Source organism: Anabrus simplex, chromosome 7 (assembly GCF_040414725.1).
Source record: "Anabrus simplex isolate iqAnaSimp1 chromosome 7, ASM4041472v1, whole genome shotgun sequence".
NCBI classification, from domain to species: domain Eukaryota; kingdom Metazoa; phylum Arthropoda; class Insecta; order Orthoptera; family Tettigoniidae; genus Anabrus; species Anabrus simplex.
The window spans coordinates 335,355,327-335,375,742 of NC_090271.1; the positions used below are offsets into that span (position 1 = coordinate 335,355,327).

At 40.2% G+C, this 20,416-nt stretch overlaps 1 protein-coding gene across 3 annotated transcripts in view; it reads right to left on the bottom strand.

The window, feature by feature from the left end:
• The window catches only part of LOC136877157 (calcium-activated chloride channel regulator 4), a 115,804-nt gene that overhangs the window by 19,624 nt on the left and 75,764 nt on the right, over positions 1-20,416 (bottom strand). The window contains exon 12 of one of the 3 annotated variants that reach the window (XM_067150969.2): positions 10,129-10,214. The exons of the other annotated variants lie outside the window; for them this stretch is intronic. Within the exon in view, the coding sequence (XP_067007070.2) occupies positions 10,186-10,214 (29 nt within the window). The 3' untranslated portion in view covers positions 10,129-10,185. Of the gene's footprint in view, positions 1-10,128; positions 10,215-20,416 lie in introns of those variants that run through there. 3 annotated transcript variants of the gene reach the window in all.

The window sequence follows — 20,416 nt, forward strand, 5'->3', positions numbered from 1 at the left end:
GGGGTCTTACCAGAGACTTATATGCAGTCTCCTTTACATCCTTACTACAACCCCTAAACACCCTCATAACCATGTGCAGAGATCGGTACCCTTTATTTACAATCCCATTTATGTGATTACCCCAGTGAAGATCTTTCCTTATATTAACACCTAGATACTTACAATGACCCCCAAAAGGAACTTTCACCCCATCAACGCAGTAATTAAAACTGAGAGGACTTTTCCTATTTGTGAAACTCACAACCTGACTTTTAGCCCCGTTTATCAACATACCATTGCCTGCTGTCCATCTCACAATATTTTCGAGGTCACGTTGCAGTTGCTCACAATCTTGTAACTTATTTATCACTCTATAGAGAATAACATCATCCGCAAAAAGCCTTACCTCCGATTCCACTCCTGTACACATATCATTTATATATATAAGAAAACATAAAGGTCCGATAACACTGCCTTGAGGAACTCCCCTCTCAATTATTACAGGGTCAGACAAAGCTTCACCTACTCTAACTCTCTGAGATCTATTTTCTAGAAATATAGCAACCCATTCAGTCACTCTTTTGTCTAGTCCAATTTCACTCATTTTTGCCAGTAGTCTCCCATGATCCACCCTATCAAATGCTTTAGACATGTCAATCGCGGTACAGTCCATTTGACCTCCAGAATCCAAGATATCTGCTATATCTTGCTGGAATCCTACAAGTTGAGCTTCAGTGGAATAACCTTTCCTAAAACCGAATTGCCTTCTATCGAACCAGTTATTAATTTCACAAACATGTCTAATATAATCAGAAAGAATGCCTTCCCAAAGCTTACATACAATGCATGTCAAACTTACTGGCCTGTAATTTTCAGCTTTATGTCTATCACCCTTTCCTTTATACACAGGGGCTACTATAGCAACTCTCCATTCATCTGGTATAGCTCCTTCGACCAAACAATAATCAAATAAGTACTTCAGATATGGTACTATATCCCAACCCATTGTCTTTAGAATATCCCCAGAAATCTGATCAATTCCAGCCGCTTTTCTAGTTTTCAACTTTTGTATCTTATTGTAAATGTCATTGTTATCATATGTAAATTTTATTACTTCTTTGGCCTTAGTCTCTTCCTCTATCTCGACATTATCCTTGTAACCAACAATCTTTACATACTGCTGACTGAATACTTCTGCCTTTTGAAGATCCTCACATACACACTCCCCTTGTTCATTAATTATTCCTGGAATGTCCTTCTTGGAACCTGTTTCTGGTCAGAAATCACCCAGAAAAAATCAAGCTGCTTTTGTTTGGATTTTTTTCAGTTCTTGAATCAACTAATCCTGGTGAGGGTCCCATACACTGGAACCATACTCTAGTTGGGGTCTTACCACAGACTTATATGCCCTCTTCTTTACATCCTTACTACAACCCCTAAATACCCTCATAACCATGTGCAGAGGTCTGTACCCTTTATTAACAATCATATTTATGTGATTTGCCCAATGAAGGTCTTTTCTTATATTAACACCTAGGTACTTACAATCAATCAATCAATACTGATCTGCATTTAGGGCAGTCGCCCAGGTGGCAGATAACCCTATCTGTTGCTTTCCTAACCCTTTCCGAAATGATTTCAAAGAAATTGGAAATTTATTGAACATCTCCCTTGGTAAGTTATTCCAATCCCTAACTCCCCTTCCTATAAATGAATATTTGCCCCAGTTTGTCCTCTTGAATTCCAACTTTATCTTCATATTGTGATCTTTCCTACTTTTATAAACGCCATTCAAACCTATTCGTCTACTAATGTCATTCCACCCCATCTCTCCGCTGACAGCTCGGAACATACCACTTAGTCGAGCAGCTCTTCTTCTTTCTCTCAATTCTTCCCAACCCAAACATTGCAACATTTTTGTAACGCTACTCTTTTGTCGGAAATCACCCAGAACAAATCGAGCTGCTTTTCTTTGGATTTTTTCCAGTTCTTGAATCAGGTAATCCTGGTGAGGGTCCCATACACTGGAACCATACTCTAGTTGGGGTCTTACCAGAGACTTATATGCAGTCTCCTTTACATCCTTACTACAACCCCTGAACACCCTCATAACCATGTGCAGAGATCGGTACCCTTTATTTACAATCCCATTTATGTGATTACCCCAATGAAGATCTTTCCTTATATTAACACCTAGATACTTACAATGATCCCCAAAAGGAACTTTCACCCCATCAATGCAGTAATTAAAACTGAGAGGACTTTTCCTATTTGTGAAACTCACAACCTGACTTTTAGCCCCGTTTATCAACATACCATTGTCTGCTGTCCATCTCACAACATTTTCGAGGTCACGTTGCAGTTGCTCACAATCTTGTAACTTATTTATCACTCTATAGAGAATAACATCATCCGCAAAAAGCCTTACCTCTGATTCCACTCCTTTACTCATATCATTTATATATATAAATATATATATAAGAAAACATAAAGGTCCGATAACACTGCCCTGAGGAACTCCCCTCTCAACTATTACAGGGTCAGACAAAGCTTCACCTACTCTAACTCTCTGAGATCTGTTTTCTAGAAATATAGCAGCCCATTCAGTCACTCTTTTGTCTAGTCCAATTGCACTCATTTTTGCCAGTAGTCTCCCATGATCCACCCTATCAAATGCTTTAGACATGTCAATCGCGATACAGTCCATTTGACCTCCAGAATCCAAGATATCTGCTATATCTTGCTGGAATCCTACAAGTTGAGCTTCAGTGGAATAACCTTTCCTAAAACCGAATTGCCTTCTATCGAACCAGTTATTAATTTCACAAACATGTCTAATATAATCAGAAAGAATGCCTTCCCAAAGCTTACATACAATGCATGTCAAACTTACTGGCCTGTAATTTTCAGCTTTATGTCTATCACCCTTTCCTTTATACACAGGGGCTACTATAGCAACTCTCCATTCATCTGGTATAGCTCCTTCGACCAAACAATAATCAAATAAGTACTTCAGATATGGTACTATATTCCAACTCATTGTCTTTAGTATATCCCCAGAAATCTGATCAATTCCAGCCGCTTTTCTAGTTTTCAACTTTTGTATCTTATTGTAAATGTCATTGTTATCATATGTAAATTTTATTACTTCTTTGGCCTTAGTCTCTTCCTCTATCTCGACATTATCCTTGTAACCAACAATCTTTAGATACTGCTGACTGAATACTTCCGCCTTTTGAAGATCCTCACATACACACTCCCCTTGTTCATTAATTATTCCTGGAATGTCCTTCTTGGAACCTGTTTCTGCCTTAAAATACCTATACATACCCTTCCATTTTTCACTAAAATTTGTATGACTGCCAATTATGCTTGCCATCATGTTATCCTTAGCTGCCTTCTTTGCTAGATTCAATTTTCTAGTAAGTTCCTTCAATTTCTCCTTACTTCCACAGCCATTTCTAACTCTATTTCTTTCCAGTCTGCACCTCCTTCTTAGTCTCTTTATTTCTCTATTATAATAAGGTGGGTCTTTACCATTCCTTACCACCCTTAAAGGTACAAACCTGTTTTCGCATTCCTCAACAATTTCTTTAAACCCATCCCAGAGTCTGTTTACATTTTTATTTACCGTTTTCCACCGATCATAGTTACTTGTTAGAAACTGCCTCATACCTGCTTTATCAGCCATATGGTACTGCCTAACAGTCCTACTTTTAAGACTTTCCTTTCTATCGCATTTATTTTTAACTACCACAAAAACAGCTTCATGATCACTGATACCATCTATTACTTCAGTTTCCCTATAGAGCTCATCTGGTTTTATCAGCACGACATCCAGGATATTTTTCCTTCTGGTTGGTTCCATCACTTTCTGAATCAGCTGTCCTTCCCATATTAACTTATTTGCCATTTGTTGGTCATGCTTCCTGTCGTTCGCATTTCCTTCCCAATTTACATCTGGCAAATTCAGATCTCCCGCTACAATCACATTTCTTTCCATGTCGTTTCCCACATAGCTGACTATCCTATCAAATAATTCCGAATCCGCATCAGTGCTACCCTTTCCCGATCTGTACACTCCAAATATATCAAGTTGCCTGTTATCTTTAGAAATCAGCCTTACACCTAGAATTTCATGTGTCTCATCTTTAACTTTTTCGTAGCTTACAAATTCTTCTTTCACCAGAATGAAAACTCCCCCTCCCACCTTTCCTATCCTATCTCTACGATACACACTCCAGTGCCGTGAGAAAATTTCTGCATCCATTATATCATTTCTCAGCCATGATTCAACTCCTATTACAATATCTGGTAAATATATATCTATTAAATTACTTAATTCTATTCCTTTCTTTACAATACTTCTACAGTTCAACACTAACAATTTTATGTCATCCCTACTTGATTTCCAGTTCCCTGTTCCCTTATCACCGCTCCCTAGGCCATCCCGTTTCCCTGAGTGTACCTCCCTATTACCCTTCCAAACAAATTTCCTAACTTATACGTACCACTGCGGTTTAAATGAAGGCCATCCGAGCGCAGATCCCTATCTCCTACCCACCCATTAGGATCTAGAAATTTCACTCCCAGTTTCCCACATACCCACTCCATAGTCTCATTTAAATCCCCAATCACCCTCCAGTCGGTATCCCTCCTACACAGTATTCCACTAATAACAATCTCCGCTTTCTTAAACTTCACCCGTGCTGCATTTACCAGATCCCACACATCTCCAACCATGTTGGTACTTATATCAGCTTGCCTTACGTTGTTGGTACCAACATGAAACACTACCACCTTCTCCTTCCCCTCCTCCCTCTCTTCTACTTTCCTCAACATCTGCCTCAACCTAATTCCTGGATAACATTCTACCCTGGTTCCCTTTCCTCCACACACTTTCCCCACGTGTCTAACGATGGAATCCCCCATGACCAGAGCCTCAACCCTACCCACCTCATTTGATCCCCTCCCCTCCTGGTCAGCCCTATCTATCCTGATAGCTGCAGAAGCTACTTCCTCCTCCCTTTTCTCCTTCCCATGACCCTGTTCCACCTGTCTTTTCCTATCCTCTACTCTACATTTCCCTTTCCTACCTTTTCCGTTCCTCCTACTTCCATGCATCTCAGCAACAGTTCCCTGTCCCTCATCTTCCCTCTGTTGTTTTACCTGGAGTGACTCATACCGATTTCGCACAGACACCTGTCCTGAATTCTGATCCTGGGTAGAGCCCTTGGCCTGCAATCTCCTTCCCCTTAGAACATTAGACCACCTGTCTTCTACAACTCCTCCCTTTCCTTCCCCTCCCTCTTGTACACCTACTGTAACCTGTACATTGTTTGAGGGAGTCCTATCTTCCTTCCTGTCTTCTGTGAGAATCCTAATTATCTCCCTCAAACTTTCCAACTCCTCCCTCATACCCCTCAATGCCTCACCACACCCACAATAAGTACACTCGCGCTCCTTAGCCATTCTTTACGGGGGAAAATTTTTAAATTAAAAAATAAAGTAACTTATTTGCAAAAAAATAAATGAACGGAGGGATATATTCATATGATATCCAAAAGGAACTTTCACCCCATCAAAGCAGTAATTAAAACTGAGAAGACTTTTCCTATTTGTGAAACTCACAACCTGACTTTTAACCCCGTTTATCATCATACCATTTCCCACCGTCCATCTCACAACACTATCAAGGTCACGTTGCAGCCGCTCACAATCTTGTAACTTATTTATTACTCTGTACAGAATAACATCATCTGCAAACAGCCTTATCTCTGATTCCACTTCTTTACACATATCATTGATAGATATAAGAAAACATAAAGATCTAATAATACTACCTTGAGGAATTCCCCTCTTAATTATTACAGGGTCAGATAAAGCTTCACCTACTCTAATTCTTTGAGTTCTATTTTCTAGAAATATAGCCACCCATTCAGTCACTCTTTTGTCAAGTCCAATTGCACTCATTTTTGCCAGTAGTCCCCCATGATCCACCCTATCAAATGCCTTAGGCAGGTCAATCACGATGCAGTCCAATTGACCTCCTGAATCCAGGATATCTGCTATATCTTGCTGGAATCCTACAAGTTGGGCTTCAGCGGAATAACCTTTCCTAAACCCAAACTGCCTTCTGTCAAACCAGTTATTAATTTTGCAAACACGTCTAATATAATCAGAAAGAATGCTTTCCCAAAGCTGACATGCAATGCATGTCAAACTGACTGGCCTGTAATTTTCAGCTTTATGTCTATCACCCTTTCCTTTATACACAGGGACTACTATAGCAACTCTCCATTCATATGGTATAGCTCCTTTATGAAAATAATAATCAAGTACTTCAGATATGGTACTATATCCCAACCCATTGTCTTTAGTATATCCCACGAAATCTTATCAATTCCAGCTGCCTTTCAAATTTTCAACTTTTGTATCTTACTGTATATGTCATTGTTGTCATAGGTAATACTTCTTTAGTTATAGTCACCTCCTCTATCTGGACATTATCTTTGTAACCAACAATCTTTACTTACTGATGACTGAATACTTCTGCCTTTTGAAGATCCTCGCATACACACTCCCCTTGTTCATTAATGATTCCTCCAATGTCCTTTTTGGAACCTGTTTCTGCCTTAAAGAACCTGTACATACCCTTCCATTTTTCACTAAAATTTGTATGACCACCAATTATGCTTGCCATCATGTTATCCTTAGCTGACTTCTTTGCTAGATTCAATTTCCTAGTAAGTTCCTTCAATTTCTCCTTACTTCCACAGCATTTCTAACTCTATTTCTTTCCAACCTGCACCTCCTTCTTAGTCTCTTTACTTCCCTGTTATAATATAGTTGATCTTTACCATTCCGCACCACATTTAAAGGTACAAACCTATTTTCACATTCCTCAACAATTGCTTTAAAACCATCCCAGAGTCTGTTTTACATTTTTATTTACCGTTTTCTACCAATCATAGTTACCTATTAAAAACTCCCTCACACCTGTTTGATCAGCCATATGGTACTGCCTAAAAGTCCTAATTTTAATCTCTCCTTTCTTTCACATTTATTTTTAATTACCACAAAAACAGCTTCATGATCACTAATACCATCTCTTACTTTAGTATCTCTATAAAGCTCATCTGGTTTTACCAGCACCACATCCAGAATATTCTTCCCTCTAGTTGGTACCATCACTTTCTGAATCAGATGCCCTTCCCATATTAACTTATTTGTCATTTGTTGGTCATGCTTCCTGTCATTCGCATTACCTTCCCAATTGACATTACGTAAACTGAGATCACCCGCAACAATCACGTTCCTTTCCTTATCGTTCCCCACATAGCTCATTATCTTATCAAATAATTCTGAATCAGCATCTGCGCTACCCTTTCCTGGCCTGTACACTCCAAAGACATCAAGTTGCCTATTATCTTTAGAGATGAGCCTTACCCTTAGAATTTCATGTTTGTCACCTTTAAAACTTTTTCTTAGCTTACAAATTATTCTTTCATGAGAATGAATACTCCCCCTCCTACCATTCCTATCCTATCTCTACGATACACCCTCCAGTTACATGAGAAAATTTCTGCATCCATTATATCATTTCTCAGCCATGATTCAACTCCTAATACAATATCTGGTAAATATATATCTATTAAATCACTTAATTCTATTCCTTTCTTTACACTAAAATTTTTATGTCATCCCTACTTGATTTACAGTTCCCTGTTCCCTTAACACTGCTCCCTAGGCCACCCTGTTTCCCTGAATATACCTTCCTATAATCCTTCTAAACAAATTTCCTAACTTGTATGTATCACTGTGGTTTAAGTGAAGGTCATCTGAACACAGATTCCTACCTCCTACCCACCCATTAGGATCTAGAAATTTCACTCCCAGTTTCCCACATACCCACTCAAAAGTCTCATTTAAATCCCTCATTAGCTTCCAGTCAGTATCCCTCCTACACAGTATTCATTACTGCATTGATGGGGTGAAAGTTCCTTTTGGGGATCATTGTACAGTAAGTACCTAGGTGTTAATATAAGGTCAGATCATCATTGGAGTAATCACATAAATATGATTGTAATACAGGGTACAGATCCCTGCTCATGATTATGAAGGTATTTAGGGGTTGTAGTAAGGATGTAAAGTAGAGGGTGTATAAGCCTCTGGTAAGACCCCAAGTAGAGTATGGTTCCAGTGTATGGGACCCTTACCAGGATTACCTGATTCAAGAACTGGACAAAATCCAAAGAAAAGCAGCTCAATTTGTTCTGGGTGATTTCCGATAACAGACTAGCGTTACAAACCCATTCATGCTAGAGAGGCATCCATGCTACCTCCGCCTGTGTGATACGGTGGTTCAGGTGAAGTGAGTGCTGGTGATTGAGGTGAAAGCTCACTGTGGTGTGCTGGACCCAACACATCACTTTGCCCTACGTAGCCTGAACGAGCCGCGGATTGGGATTGGGGTGAACCCAACCTAGGGGAACCCATAGCTGTAAACTCAGTCATGGTAATGCCAAGTGGGGACCACGTGAATAGGTCTACTGAAGGTGGAACAAACCTGGTCGGGTTTGGGCCAGGGGCGGACTTCTGCATGGACGGCTGAGGGGCGCGGTGCCTGCTACGGAGAGCCTGAGTTGCGGGGGGACAATGTCTGGCGGAATGCCTCATCACAGATGGTGAGAACGCCGCTCAGGATTCTAGAAGGGGCAAAAACCCTACGTCATATGGAATCATGGACATTCCAAATGAACCACCTAAACAAAGACCAAGGAAGCTATGGAAGCTCCAGAAGAGCAGGTCCAGTGGCAGGCCCAAGAGGAGAATATGGAGAAAGAAGTCCCAGTAGGGCAGGCTGAATCTAAATCTGAAGGAGAAACAGAGGAAGCAACAGGAAAGCAGACTTCTGGACTAAAGGAAACAGGAGATTTCACTGAGAAAGACCTGAAGATATCGGCATCGAAACTAAATAGGATGCATATAGATAGACCACCTCAGACAAGTGCCTACTACAAGGAAAAAAAGAAGGCGAGGAAAGAAGCCAAGATAGTGGCTGGAACTTGGGTGGAGAAGAAGCCAAGGAACAGGGATCGGCGAGACGCTATGCTAATGACTACACCCAAATGGTCAAGGTCGGAGGAAAGCACGCCATCAAGTTTGGCTACAAAACCACCCTCCAAGAAAGAGAAGGAAGAAAAAGTCATGTCCTTTTCGGAAAGACTATCCTCAGTTAAGGTCGCAGTAATACCTAAGACCTTTCCAGATGGAAAACTCAAGGAGCAGGACGTGACTGAATTGTTATCTGCTCTGATGGCGCAAATGAAGCTGCTGTCAGACGAATGTCTGCCAGGCTTCCGTGAGTCAACAAGACTGGAAAGTGGAGCTTTGGTACTGATCTGTGCAAATCTAGAAACAAAAAGTTGGCTGGAACAGACAGTATCAAATTGTAACCCATGGAAATGGGAGAATCTAGAGGTGACAGATGCATAAAAGGTGCTGAACACGACCAAGGTCAGCTCCAAGTTTCCACCTCCTTTTGACAAGATGAAAGTAGAGGATGTTCTTGTCAGAATCAATCAGCACGATACCAAACTTATAACGCAAGAGTGGAGAGTGCTGAATGCCACTTCAATCGACAAGACAGGAAGGACAGTCGTTTTAGCCCTTGGTGAAAGAGATTTTGAAGAGCTCAAAAAGGGAAGACTTAAGGCTAAGCTCAGACTTGCGCAGATCAAGTTTCAGGTCATCAGGGAAAAAACAAAACCCAATGTTCATAAAGATGGTGCCGAAGGTCCTACACACCAATCTTCAGCATAAAAAAGCAGCTGTGGCTAATTTTGTCAGGAAGTTCAAGTCCAAGGCTATTGACGTGGCCCTTATTCAAGAGCCTTGGGTAGTCAAGGGCAGAGAAGCAGGACTGGCGGAATCTGGAGGTAGGCTGATGTACGATACAACATCGGAAACACCCAGGACATGTCTTCTTGTGAACAGAAAACTAAAATGTCTTATGTTGCAGGAACATTCTTCACGGTACTTACCAGTGGCCAAGATTAAACTTGGAAATTTGGAGGGATCCAGAGAAATAACCATAGGCTCTGCATATGACTCAACTAATCTGCCACATCAGAAGAAATTGAGAACCTAATTTGCGATACAAAGAGGAAAGGCGAACACCTAGTCCTTGGAGCAGATGTAAATTCACACCACACGGCATGGGGCAGCACGAACTGTAATGCAAGAGGTGAGTCTTTACCAGAGTTTATTATTGAAACTGAGTTGATGATACTAAACCTAGGAAACAAGCCTACATTTATAAATAAAAATCGTAGGGAGGTAATAGACGTTACACTAAGCACTACGCATGTTGCAAACTTTATTAAAGACTGGAAGGTGCTGGAGGAACCTTCATTGGCAGACCACCAGCACATCCAGTTTGCAATAGATGTGAGGTGGGACTGAGATGTACAGAGACCCAAAAGTAACTAACTGGGATATATACAGAGAAGTTCTAGGGAAGGCTGTACAAAAAATTCCAGCTAACGTGAGAGGACAGAAAGAATTGCATGAAGCAGGGGAACTATTAGAAGAGGCCTTTATAGACTCATTCCATGACAACTGTCCTCTCAAAGAAAAGAAAAACACCAAAAAAGGAAGGTGGTGGTGCAACAAACTAGCCGAAATGAAAAAAGAGGTTAGGATGTTGTATAGAATATCATCTAGAAATGGTATGTATATCATAGGAAACTCACTGAGTATAACCTAGAGATATGGAAAGCAAAAGGAAAATATTGGAGACTGTTCTGTGAGAAAGTGGAATCACACACTGAAACAGCAAGGCTCCAGAAGGTTCTGAAAGCAACCCATATAAATTAAGTAGGGACACTAGAGAAACCACAAGGGTGATTCACTTAGGCGGGGAAGGACACGCTGGAGATGCTAATGGCATGTCACTTTCCTGAGGCTGAGGAGATGACAGAAGAAGAAATGGTTGGAGCAGAGACCAGAGCTCGAAGAGCAGACCGGAACTGTGCCAACAGAATAATAAAACATAACCATGTGAAATGGGCAATCGACACGTTTCATCCTATAAAGGCTTCGGGGCCAGATGAGATACTTCCGATACTCCTACAGGAATGACAGGAGATACTCGTCAATGCCCTGACGGACCTTTTCGAGCTAGTCTAGCTTTAGGGTACGTACCAAAATCATGGTCTGAAACTAAAGCGGTATTCATACCTAAGCCTGGAAGGGCAAATTATGCCCAAGCCCAACCATACAGACCATTATGTTTAACCTCCTTCATGCTGAAAGCAATGGAGAAAATTCTGGATAAATATATCAGAAGAACGGTGCAGTTGAATTCAATGTTACATGAAAATCAGTTTGGGTGTAGACATGGCAGATCCACTGAAGTAGCACTCTACCAGTTGGTTTGTAAACTAGAGGAAAGCGTAGAATATAAAGAAATTGCACTGGCGGCATTTCTAGATATAGAAGGAGCCTTCAGCAATACAAGCTATGAGTCTATGATCAAAGCATTGGAAAAGAGCAAGGTGAGTAAATCCGTCGTCAAATGGATTAAATCCATGTTAGACGGTAGGAAGATAAAAGCAACCCTGTTTGAAGAAACGCTGATGGTTAGGGCCACCCGAGGCTGTGCTCAGGGAGGAGTTCTTTTGCCTCAAAATCATAGCTATGCTCAATGAACAGGGTTTCTATACACAAGGATACGCAGATGATCTAGTGGTTGTGGTACGAGGTAAGGTGATGAGTGTTATCCAGGACCTCTTGCAAAGATCACTTAACCTTGTGGAGGACTGGTGTCGTGAAGAACAACTATCAGTCAACCCGAACAAGATAACTCCGGCCCCTTTTACAAGAAGGAGAAAATCAGAGAGAAAAGAGATCACCACTGAAGCTATTTGGACAAGATATATATATGGAAGAACAGGCACTACACCTCAGCATAGTGTTAGATAAAAATCTAACCTGGAATCCACATACAGAAAGGAACATAACCCGGGCCAAGAACTTGCTGTGTGCATGTAAAAGAGCCATCTGGAAGACCATCAGTGGTAATGTGGATATACACAATTATCATTAGACTGTTGATGGCCTATGCTGCAATCATCTGGTGGCAGAAAGTAGTCAAGGAAAAGTCAGCAGTAGAATGGATAGCCTACAAAGAATGGCATGCATAGCCATAACTGGGGCCATGAGAACTACACCGACAGAAGCCTTGAATACCTTACTAGACCTCGCATCACTATGTAGTTTCATAAAAGGACAGGCTAGAATGAGTTCATATAGATTGGCACAATTAGTGTGCTGGAATGCACAAAGATCCAATCTAGGACACTGTAAAATTAACAGAGTAATAACAGAGGAAGTTCTACACATGCCTTCTGATCATATGATACCAAAGTACAACTTTGAAAAACTGTTTGAGACCCAGATAATGAAAAAAGAAGACTGGGATATCAGCAAATGGAATACTGAAAAAGAAGATATAGTGTGGTGGACTGATGGCTCAAAGACTGTGGATGGCACAGGAGGAGGGATCAACAGGGGAAGACCTGAGAGATCAATCCAAATGAGCCTGGGCAAACACACTACAGTCTTTCAAGCTGAAGTGATAGCTAACACAACATGTTTTGAAGAAAATCTGAAAATGAACTATAGGAATTTTCATTTTTATGGACAGCCAAGCGGCCATTAAGGCATTAGAAGCAGTCCGGATAACATCCAGAATTGTCTGGTATTGCCATTCACTTCTCCTGAAGCTCTCAAAGTACAACATGTCAAAATAATATGGGTACCATGGCATGCAGGTATAGAAGGAACTGAAAAGACAGATAAACTGGCCAGAAAAGGGGCAGAAACATATTTTGTAGGCCCAGAACCTGCACGTGGGATTTCCTATGGACAAGCCTGACACTACATAGGAAAATGGGTACAAAAGAAACAAAAGGAGAACTGGAAAAATACTCCAGGATGCAGGCTTGCAAAGGAATTGATGAAAGGACCAAACAAGAAGCATACTAAAGAACTGTTGAAACTCAGCAGAGAAAATATAAGATGGGTAGTAGGACTGTTGACAGGACACTGCCATCAGAAAAACACCTACATAGAACTGGAGTAATAAGAGACAGCATATGTAGGAAATGCAATGAAGCAGAGGAATCAGCTGAACACATACTTTTTGAATGTGAGGCACTGGCTAGAATCAGACTCTCCAATCTAGGACTACCAGGTGAAGAGTGAGAAATCAATCAATCAATCAATCAATCAATCAATCAATCAATCAATCAATCAATCAATCAATCAATCAATCAATCAATCAATCAATCAATCAATCAATCAATCAATCCTGATCTGCATTTAGGGCAGTCACCCAGGTGGCAGATTCCCTATCTGTTGCTTTCCTAACCTTTTCCTAAATGATTTCAAAGAAATTGGAAATTTATTGAACATCTCCCTTGGTAAGTTATTCCAATCCCTAACTCCCCTTCCTATAAATGAATATTTGCCCCAGTTTGTCCTCTTGAATTCCAACTTTATCTTCATATTGTGATCTTTCCTACTTTTATAAACGCCACTCAAACTTATTCGTCTACTAATGTCATTCCACGCCATCTCTCCACTGACAGCTCGGAACATACCACTTAGTCGAGCAGCTCTTCTTCTTTCTCTCAATTCTTCCCAACCCAAACATTGCAACATTTTTGTAACGCTACTCTTTTGTCGGAAATCACCCAGAACAAATTGAGCTGCTTTTCTTTGGATTTTTTCCAGTTCTTGAATCAGGTAATCCTGGTGAGGGTCCCATACACTGGAACCATACTCTAGTTGGGGTCTCACCAGAAACTTATATGCACTCTCCTTTACATCCTTACTACAACCCCTAAACACCCTCATAACCATGTGCAGAGATCTGTACCCTTTATTTACAATCCCATTTATGTGATTACCCCAATGAAGATCTTTCCTTATATTAACACCTAGATACTTACAATGATCCCCAAAAGGAACTTTCACCCCATCAACGCAGTAATTAAAACTGAGAGGACTTTTCCTATTTGTGAAACTCACAACCTGACTTTTAACCCCGTTTATCAAAATACCATTGCCTGCTGTCCATCTCACAACATTTTCGAGGTCACGTTCCAGTTGCTCACAATCTTGTAACTTATTTATCACTCTATAGAGAATAACATCATCCGCAAAAATCCTTACCTCCGATTCCACTCCTTTACTCATATCATTTATATATATAAGAAAACATAAAGGTCCGATAATACTGCCTTGAGGTATTCCCCTCTTAATTATTACAGGGTCAGATAAAGCTTCACCTACTCTAATTCTCTGAGATCTATTTTCTAGAAATATAGCAACCCATTCAGTCACTCTTTTGTCTAGTCCAATTGCACTCATTTTTGCCAGTAGTCTCCCATGATCCACCCTATCAAATGCTTTAGACAGGTAAATCACGATACAGTCCATTTGACTTCCAGAATTCAAGATATCTGCTATATCTTGCTGGAATCCTACAAGTTGAGCTTCAGTGGAATAACCTTTCCTAAAACCGAATTGCCTTCTATCGAACCGGTTATTAATTTCACAAACATGTCTAATATAATCAGAAAGAATGCCTTCCCAAAGCTTACATACAATGCATGTCAAACTTACTGGCCTGTAATTTTCAGCTTTATGTCTATCACCCTTTCCTTTATACACAGGGGCTACTATAGCAACTCTCCATTCATCTGGTATAGCTCCTCCAACCAAACAATAATCAAATAAGATCTTCAGATATGGTACTATATCCCAACCCATTGTCTTTAGTATATCCCCAGAAATCTGCTCAATTCCAGCCGCTTTTCTAGTTTTCAACTTTTGTATCTTATTATAAATGTCATTGTTATCATATGTAAATTTTATTACTTCTTTGGCCTTAGTCTCCTCCTCTATCTCGACATTATCCTTGTATTAAAATTATAAAATCCTTTTAATAACAACCACCTACTCAATACAATATATTACTCATTGAATTATAAAATAATCATGAGGTGTCTTATTTTATAATTCAATGAGTAATATATTGTATTGAGTAGGTGGTTGTTATTAAAAGGATTTTATAATTTTAATATATTGTCCTCAATACGGTTCTATTATGAGATTAATTACATGTAAATTATCCTTGTAACCAACAATCTTTACATACTGCTGACTGAATACTTCTGCCTTTTGAAGATCCTCACATACACACTCCCCTTGTTCATTAATTATTCCAGGAATGTCCTTCTTGGAACCTGTTTCTGCCTTAAAATACCTATACATACCCTTCCATTTTTCACTAAAATTCGTATGACTGCCAATTATGCTTGCCATCATGTTATCCTTAGCTGCCTTCTTTGCTAAATTCAATTTTCTAGTAAGTTCCTTCAATTTCTCCTTACTTCCACAGCCATTTCTAACTCTATTTCTTTCCAGTCTGCACCTCCTTCTTAGTCTCTTTATTTCTCTATTATAATAAGGTGGGTCTTTACCATTCCTTACCAACCTTAATGGTACAAACCTGTTTTCACATTCCTCAACAATTTCTTTAAACCCATCCCAGAGTCTGTTTACACTTTTATTTACCGTTTTCCACCGATCATAGTTACTTTTTAGAAACTCCCTCATGCCTGCTTTGTCAGCCATACTTTTAAGACCTTCCGTTCTATTACATTTATTTTTAACTACCACAAAAACAGCTTCATGATCACTAATACCATCTATTACTTCAGTTTCCCTATAGAGCTCATCTGGTTTTATCAGCACGACATCCAGGATATTTTTCCCTCTGGTTGGTTCCATCACTTTCTGAATCAACTGTCCTTCCCATATTAACTTATTTGCCATTTGTTGGTCATGCTTCCTGTCGTTCGCATTTCCTTCCCAATTGACATCTGGCAAATTTCAGATCTCCCGCTACAATCACATTTCTTTCCATGTCGTTTCCCACATAGCTGACTATCCTATCAAATAATTCCGAATCCGCGTCAGTGCTGCCCTTTCCCGATCTGTACACTCCAAATATATCAAGTTGCCTATTATCTTTAGAAATGAGCCTTACACCTTTAATTTCATGTGTCTCATCTTTAACTTTTTCGTAGCTTACAAATTCTTCTTTCACCAGAATGAACACTCCCCCTCCCACCCTTCCTATCCTATCTCTACGATACACACTCCAGTGCCGTGAGAAAATTTCTGCATCCATTATATCATTTCTCAGCCATGATTCAACTCCTATTACAATATCTGTTAAAAATATATATCTATTAAATTACTTAATTCTATTCCTTTCCTTACAATACTTCTACAGTTCAACACTAACAATTTTATGTCATCCCTACTTGATTTCCAGTTCCCTGTTCCCTTATCACCGCTCCCTAGGCCATCCTGTTTCCCTGAATGTATCTCCCTATTACCCTTCCAAACAAATTTCCTAACTTATTTGTATCACTGCGGTTTAAATGAAGGCCATCTGAGCGCAGATCCCTATCTCCTACCCACCCATTAGGATCTAGAAATTTCACTCCCAGTTTCCCACATACCCACTCCATAGTCCAATCACCCTCCAGTCAGTATCCCTTCTACACAGTATTCCACTAATAACAATCTCCGCTTTCTTAAACTTCACCCGTGCTGCATTTACCAGATCCCACATATCTCCAACTATGTTCCACCTGTCTTTTCCTATCCTCTACTCTGCATTTCCCTTGCCTACCTTTTCCCTTCCTCCTACTTCCACACATCTCAGCAACAGTTCCCTGTCCCTCATCTTCCCTCTGTTGTTCTACCTGGAGTGACTCGTACCAATTTCGCACAGACACCTGTTCTGAATTCTGATCCTGAATAGAGCCCTTAGCCTGCAATCTCCTTCCCCTTAGAACGTTAGACCACCTGTCTTCTACAACTCTCCCTTTCCTTCCCCTCCCTCTTGTACACCTACTGTAACCTGTACATTGTTTGAGGGAGTCCTATCTTCCTTCCTGTCTTCTGTGAGAATCCTAATTATCTCCCTCAAACTTTCCAACTCCTCCCTCATACCCCTCAATGCCTCGCCACACCCACAGTAAGTACACTCGCGCTCCTTAGCCATTCTTTACGGGGAAAAAAATGAAATTAAAAATAAAATAACTTATTTGCAAAAAATAAATGAATGGAGGGATATATTGTCTGGGATAGTACACAACAACAAGGTAATTAATATACAACTACACTACAATACTACTTAGTCGTGCTCTATTTTTTTTATCCTACAACCCCTGACAGGATAAAAACTGCTGTTAATTACTGAATATCAAAAGTAATAGCCTACACAAGAGCTACACAATTCCAAACTGCAATTAAGCCTATTCTAATTACAACAACAGTATTTTAGTAAGAGTTTCTACGGATACCTCTACTACACCAGTACTACACAAATATTTTACAATAATAAAATAATCACACTAAATTCTAATAGGGTATTACTCGTATACTACTGTACAGTACACTACAGTAATTTTAAACTACTTTCAGACGTATCCTAATTACGATACCGGTACCGTACTGTATGTCACTAAACTAAGCACAACAGAAATGAAATTTGCAAGAACTACTGTACTCAAAGATTACCAACGAAGCTAAATGCTTAGACAAATTATTATTAGTATTACGGTCTAATAGATACACATGAAAAATAACACACGAATATAGCAGGCAAGATACGGCACTATCTAAATGTACTGTATCTATACTACAATGTATCTACACTACACTACACTGCGTTTGGTTAAATGCTTAAGTATCGAAAGGATTGCCATACACGAAGAAAAACACGAATATAACTGGCAAGATACCATCTAATATATTATACCTTATCTGTCAAAAAGTGAGACTATCCATGAACCTTTCTAAAACCAAAGTAATACTTAACAAATGGGCCCCAGCAGGAAAGCTGCATGTGGGAAACACCACATTACAACAGGTCAATGAATTTGTCTATCTTGGGCAACTTGTAAACATGAAGAAATTCTTCAGTCTTCAAATCCAACATGCCACCCCACCTAAAGAAGATAGTCTTTGACCAGAGTGTTCTCCCCGTACTGACTTACGGTTGTGAAACCTGGACATTGAGCGAGTTTGTTAAGCAAAAACTCAGAACAACCCAAAGAGCTATGGAACAATTCATGCTAGGCTTGACGAAGAAAGACAGGAAGAGAGCAGATTACATCAGGTCAGTCACAAAGGTCAGTGACATTTTAGAAAGGGTATTTACCCTAAAATGGCAGTGGGCAGGCCATGTTGCTCGGAGAACTGATGGTAGGTGGACAAAGCTTGTGCTTGAGTGGTGTCCGAAAGATCATCTCAGACCAAGGGGAAGACCACCGGACAGATGGGATAAAGACATCCGGAAGATTACTGGGATCAATTGGCAGAACATCGCTCAAGACCGTCCCAGATGGAGAGACCTTATGAAAACCTACCTTGCTTCGGACTTAAAGAGGCCACATCGTAAAAACGATTGAATATGGCTGATAGTGATAGTGATAGTGATAGTGATTATTACAGCTGGTGGATTACTATTATTTTCCCTACTCCACGGGATGGAGAATAAAAGTGTCCTTAATTAGGCCTACTGAAAAAATCCAAGAAGACCCATTAAGAACAACCTGTAGCTTTGTGAAGGGAGCAGGTATATCCAGTGCTGGATGAAGGTGTTTGGGGGCCCTGGGCTATTTAAAAATGTGGGGCCCCTTCTTCGTAACATCACGTAAGACTAGCATACTGAAGTTGTTATAGAACTACTTGTACTTAAATTAATGAATAGGGAAGTATTGAAATAGACTACAATTTTTCTCTATTTTTCATGTTAATATTTCATAATGCCAAAACATATTTTACATTTGTCTCATCATCACTATCAAATCGACATACAAAACAGAACTTACGTTTTTTGGCACCACTAGGATATTTTCTATCCATTTTACAAAAACATTACAGCTGTGACTTACGAATGGTTCAATAATCAGAGGTGAACTGGAAGTTATCTTCCTGATGCAAAGATATAGTATAGCATGCGCATTCCACCGTGCTTCCCCTGTCCCCTCCCGCTCACTTCCTAGACCTCTTCACCACCTTCCCCCTCTGCCCGTACTTGCAAGCTGCCAGATTTAAATTTTCGTCAGCAATAACCTTTACAATAATTACAGTGCGTAAGTAGCGAGGATTTGTAGAATTGATTCTAGCAATGATGAAATACTAAAGCGGACAACTGATAAGAAGGAAGGAAGAGTGCGTGTTCGATATTTTGCGAGCGTAAATATTCATATACATGCACGGAGGTGGAGCAGCAGGCCTTTTTATACAATTTTAGGTTTGGCCAAGGGCCGGGGTCCCTTGGCACGCGGGGCCTGGGGCTGCAGCCTCTTTAGCCCCCCTCTTAAACCGGCCCTGGGTATATCTAGGTGGGAATGAAGGAAAAACATGGTAGCAAAAGATTTTAGAGGTCAATGCTAATTAGGAACCAATATTTAGATGCCCCATGAAGAAAAAAAAAAGAAGAAGCATTAAAAAAATGTTGCAAAGTTTGGGTTGGAAAGACTTGAGAGCTAGGAGACGAGCTGCTCAACTAAGTGGTATGTTCTGAGCTGTCTGTGGAGAGATGGCGTGGAATGACATCAGTAGACGAATAAGTCTTTAAAAGTAGGAAAGATCGTGATATGAAGATAAAGTTGGAATTCAAGAGGACAAATTGAGGCAAATATTTGTTTATAGGAAGGGGAGTTAGTGAATGGAATAACTTACCAAGGAAGATGTTCAATAAATTTCCAATTTCTTTGAAATCATTTAAGAAAAGGCTAGGAAAACAACAGATAGGGAATCTGCCACCTGGGCAACTGCCCTAAATGCAGATCAGTAGTGACTGACAGAACACCTTGAGAGACTAGAAATAGGAAGTTCATATTCACAGATGTTCTGCAGAAACGATTAGCATTTCAGTCACCTAGGTTCAGCATGTTGTCCTGTTGCCTAGTAGGCACTGTGTCCTCCATAGGCACTGATAACTTGTTCCATGCGTGATGGCATCAACACGTATAATGTGCAAATGGTGTCTTGGGTTACAGCCATCCATGCTGCATTCACCTGGTTCCACAGTTCATCTTTGGTGGTTGACATTGGGTCACATTGCCACACCTGTTGTTTCACCATATCCCACACATTTTCGACTGGCAACAAGTCCGGTGATCAGGTGGCCCAGGGCAACAGTCTGACATCCTGTGACAACAAGAAGGCACATGTTCATGCACAAAAAGTGGTTGTGCATTGCCCTGTTGAAATACGGCATCTCCTGATGACTCCTGATAGTGTATGTGGTGTTACACTGTTTCACCATTGT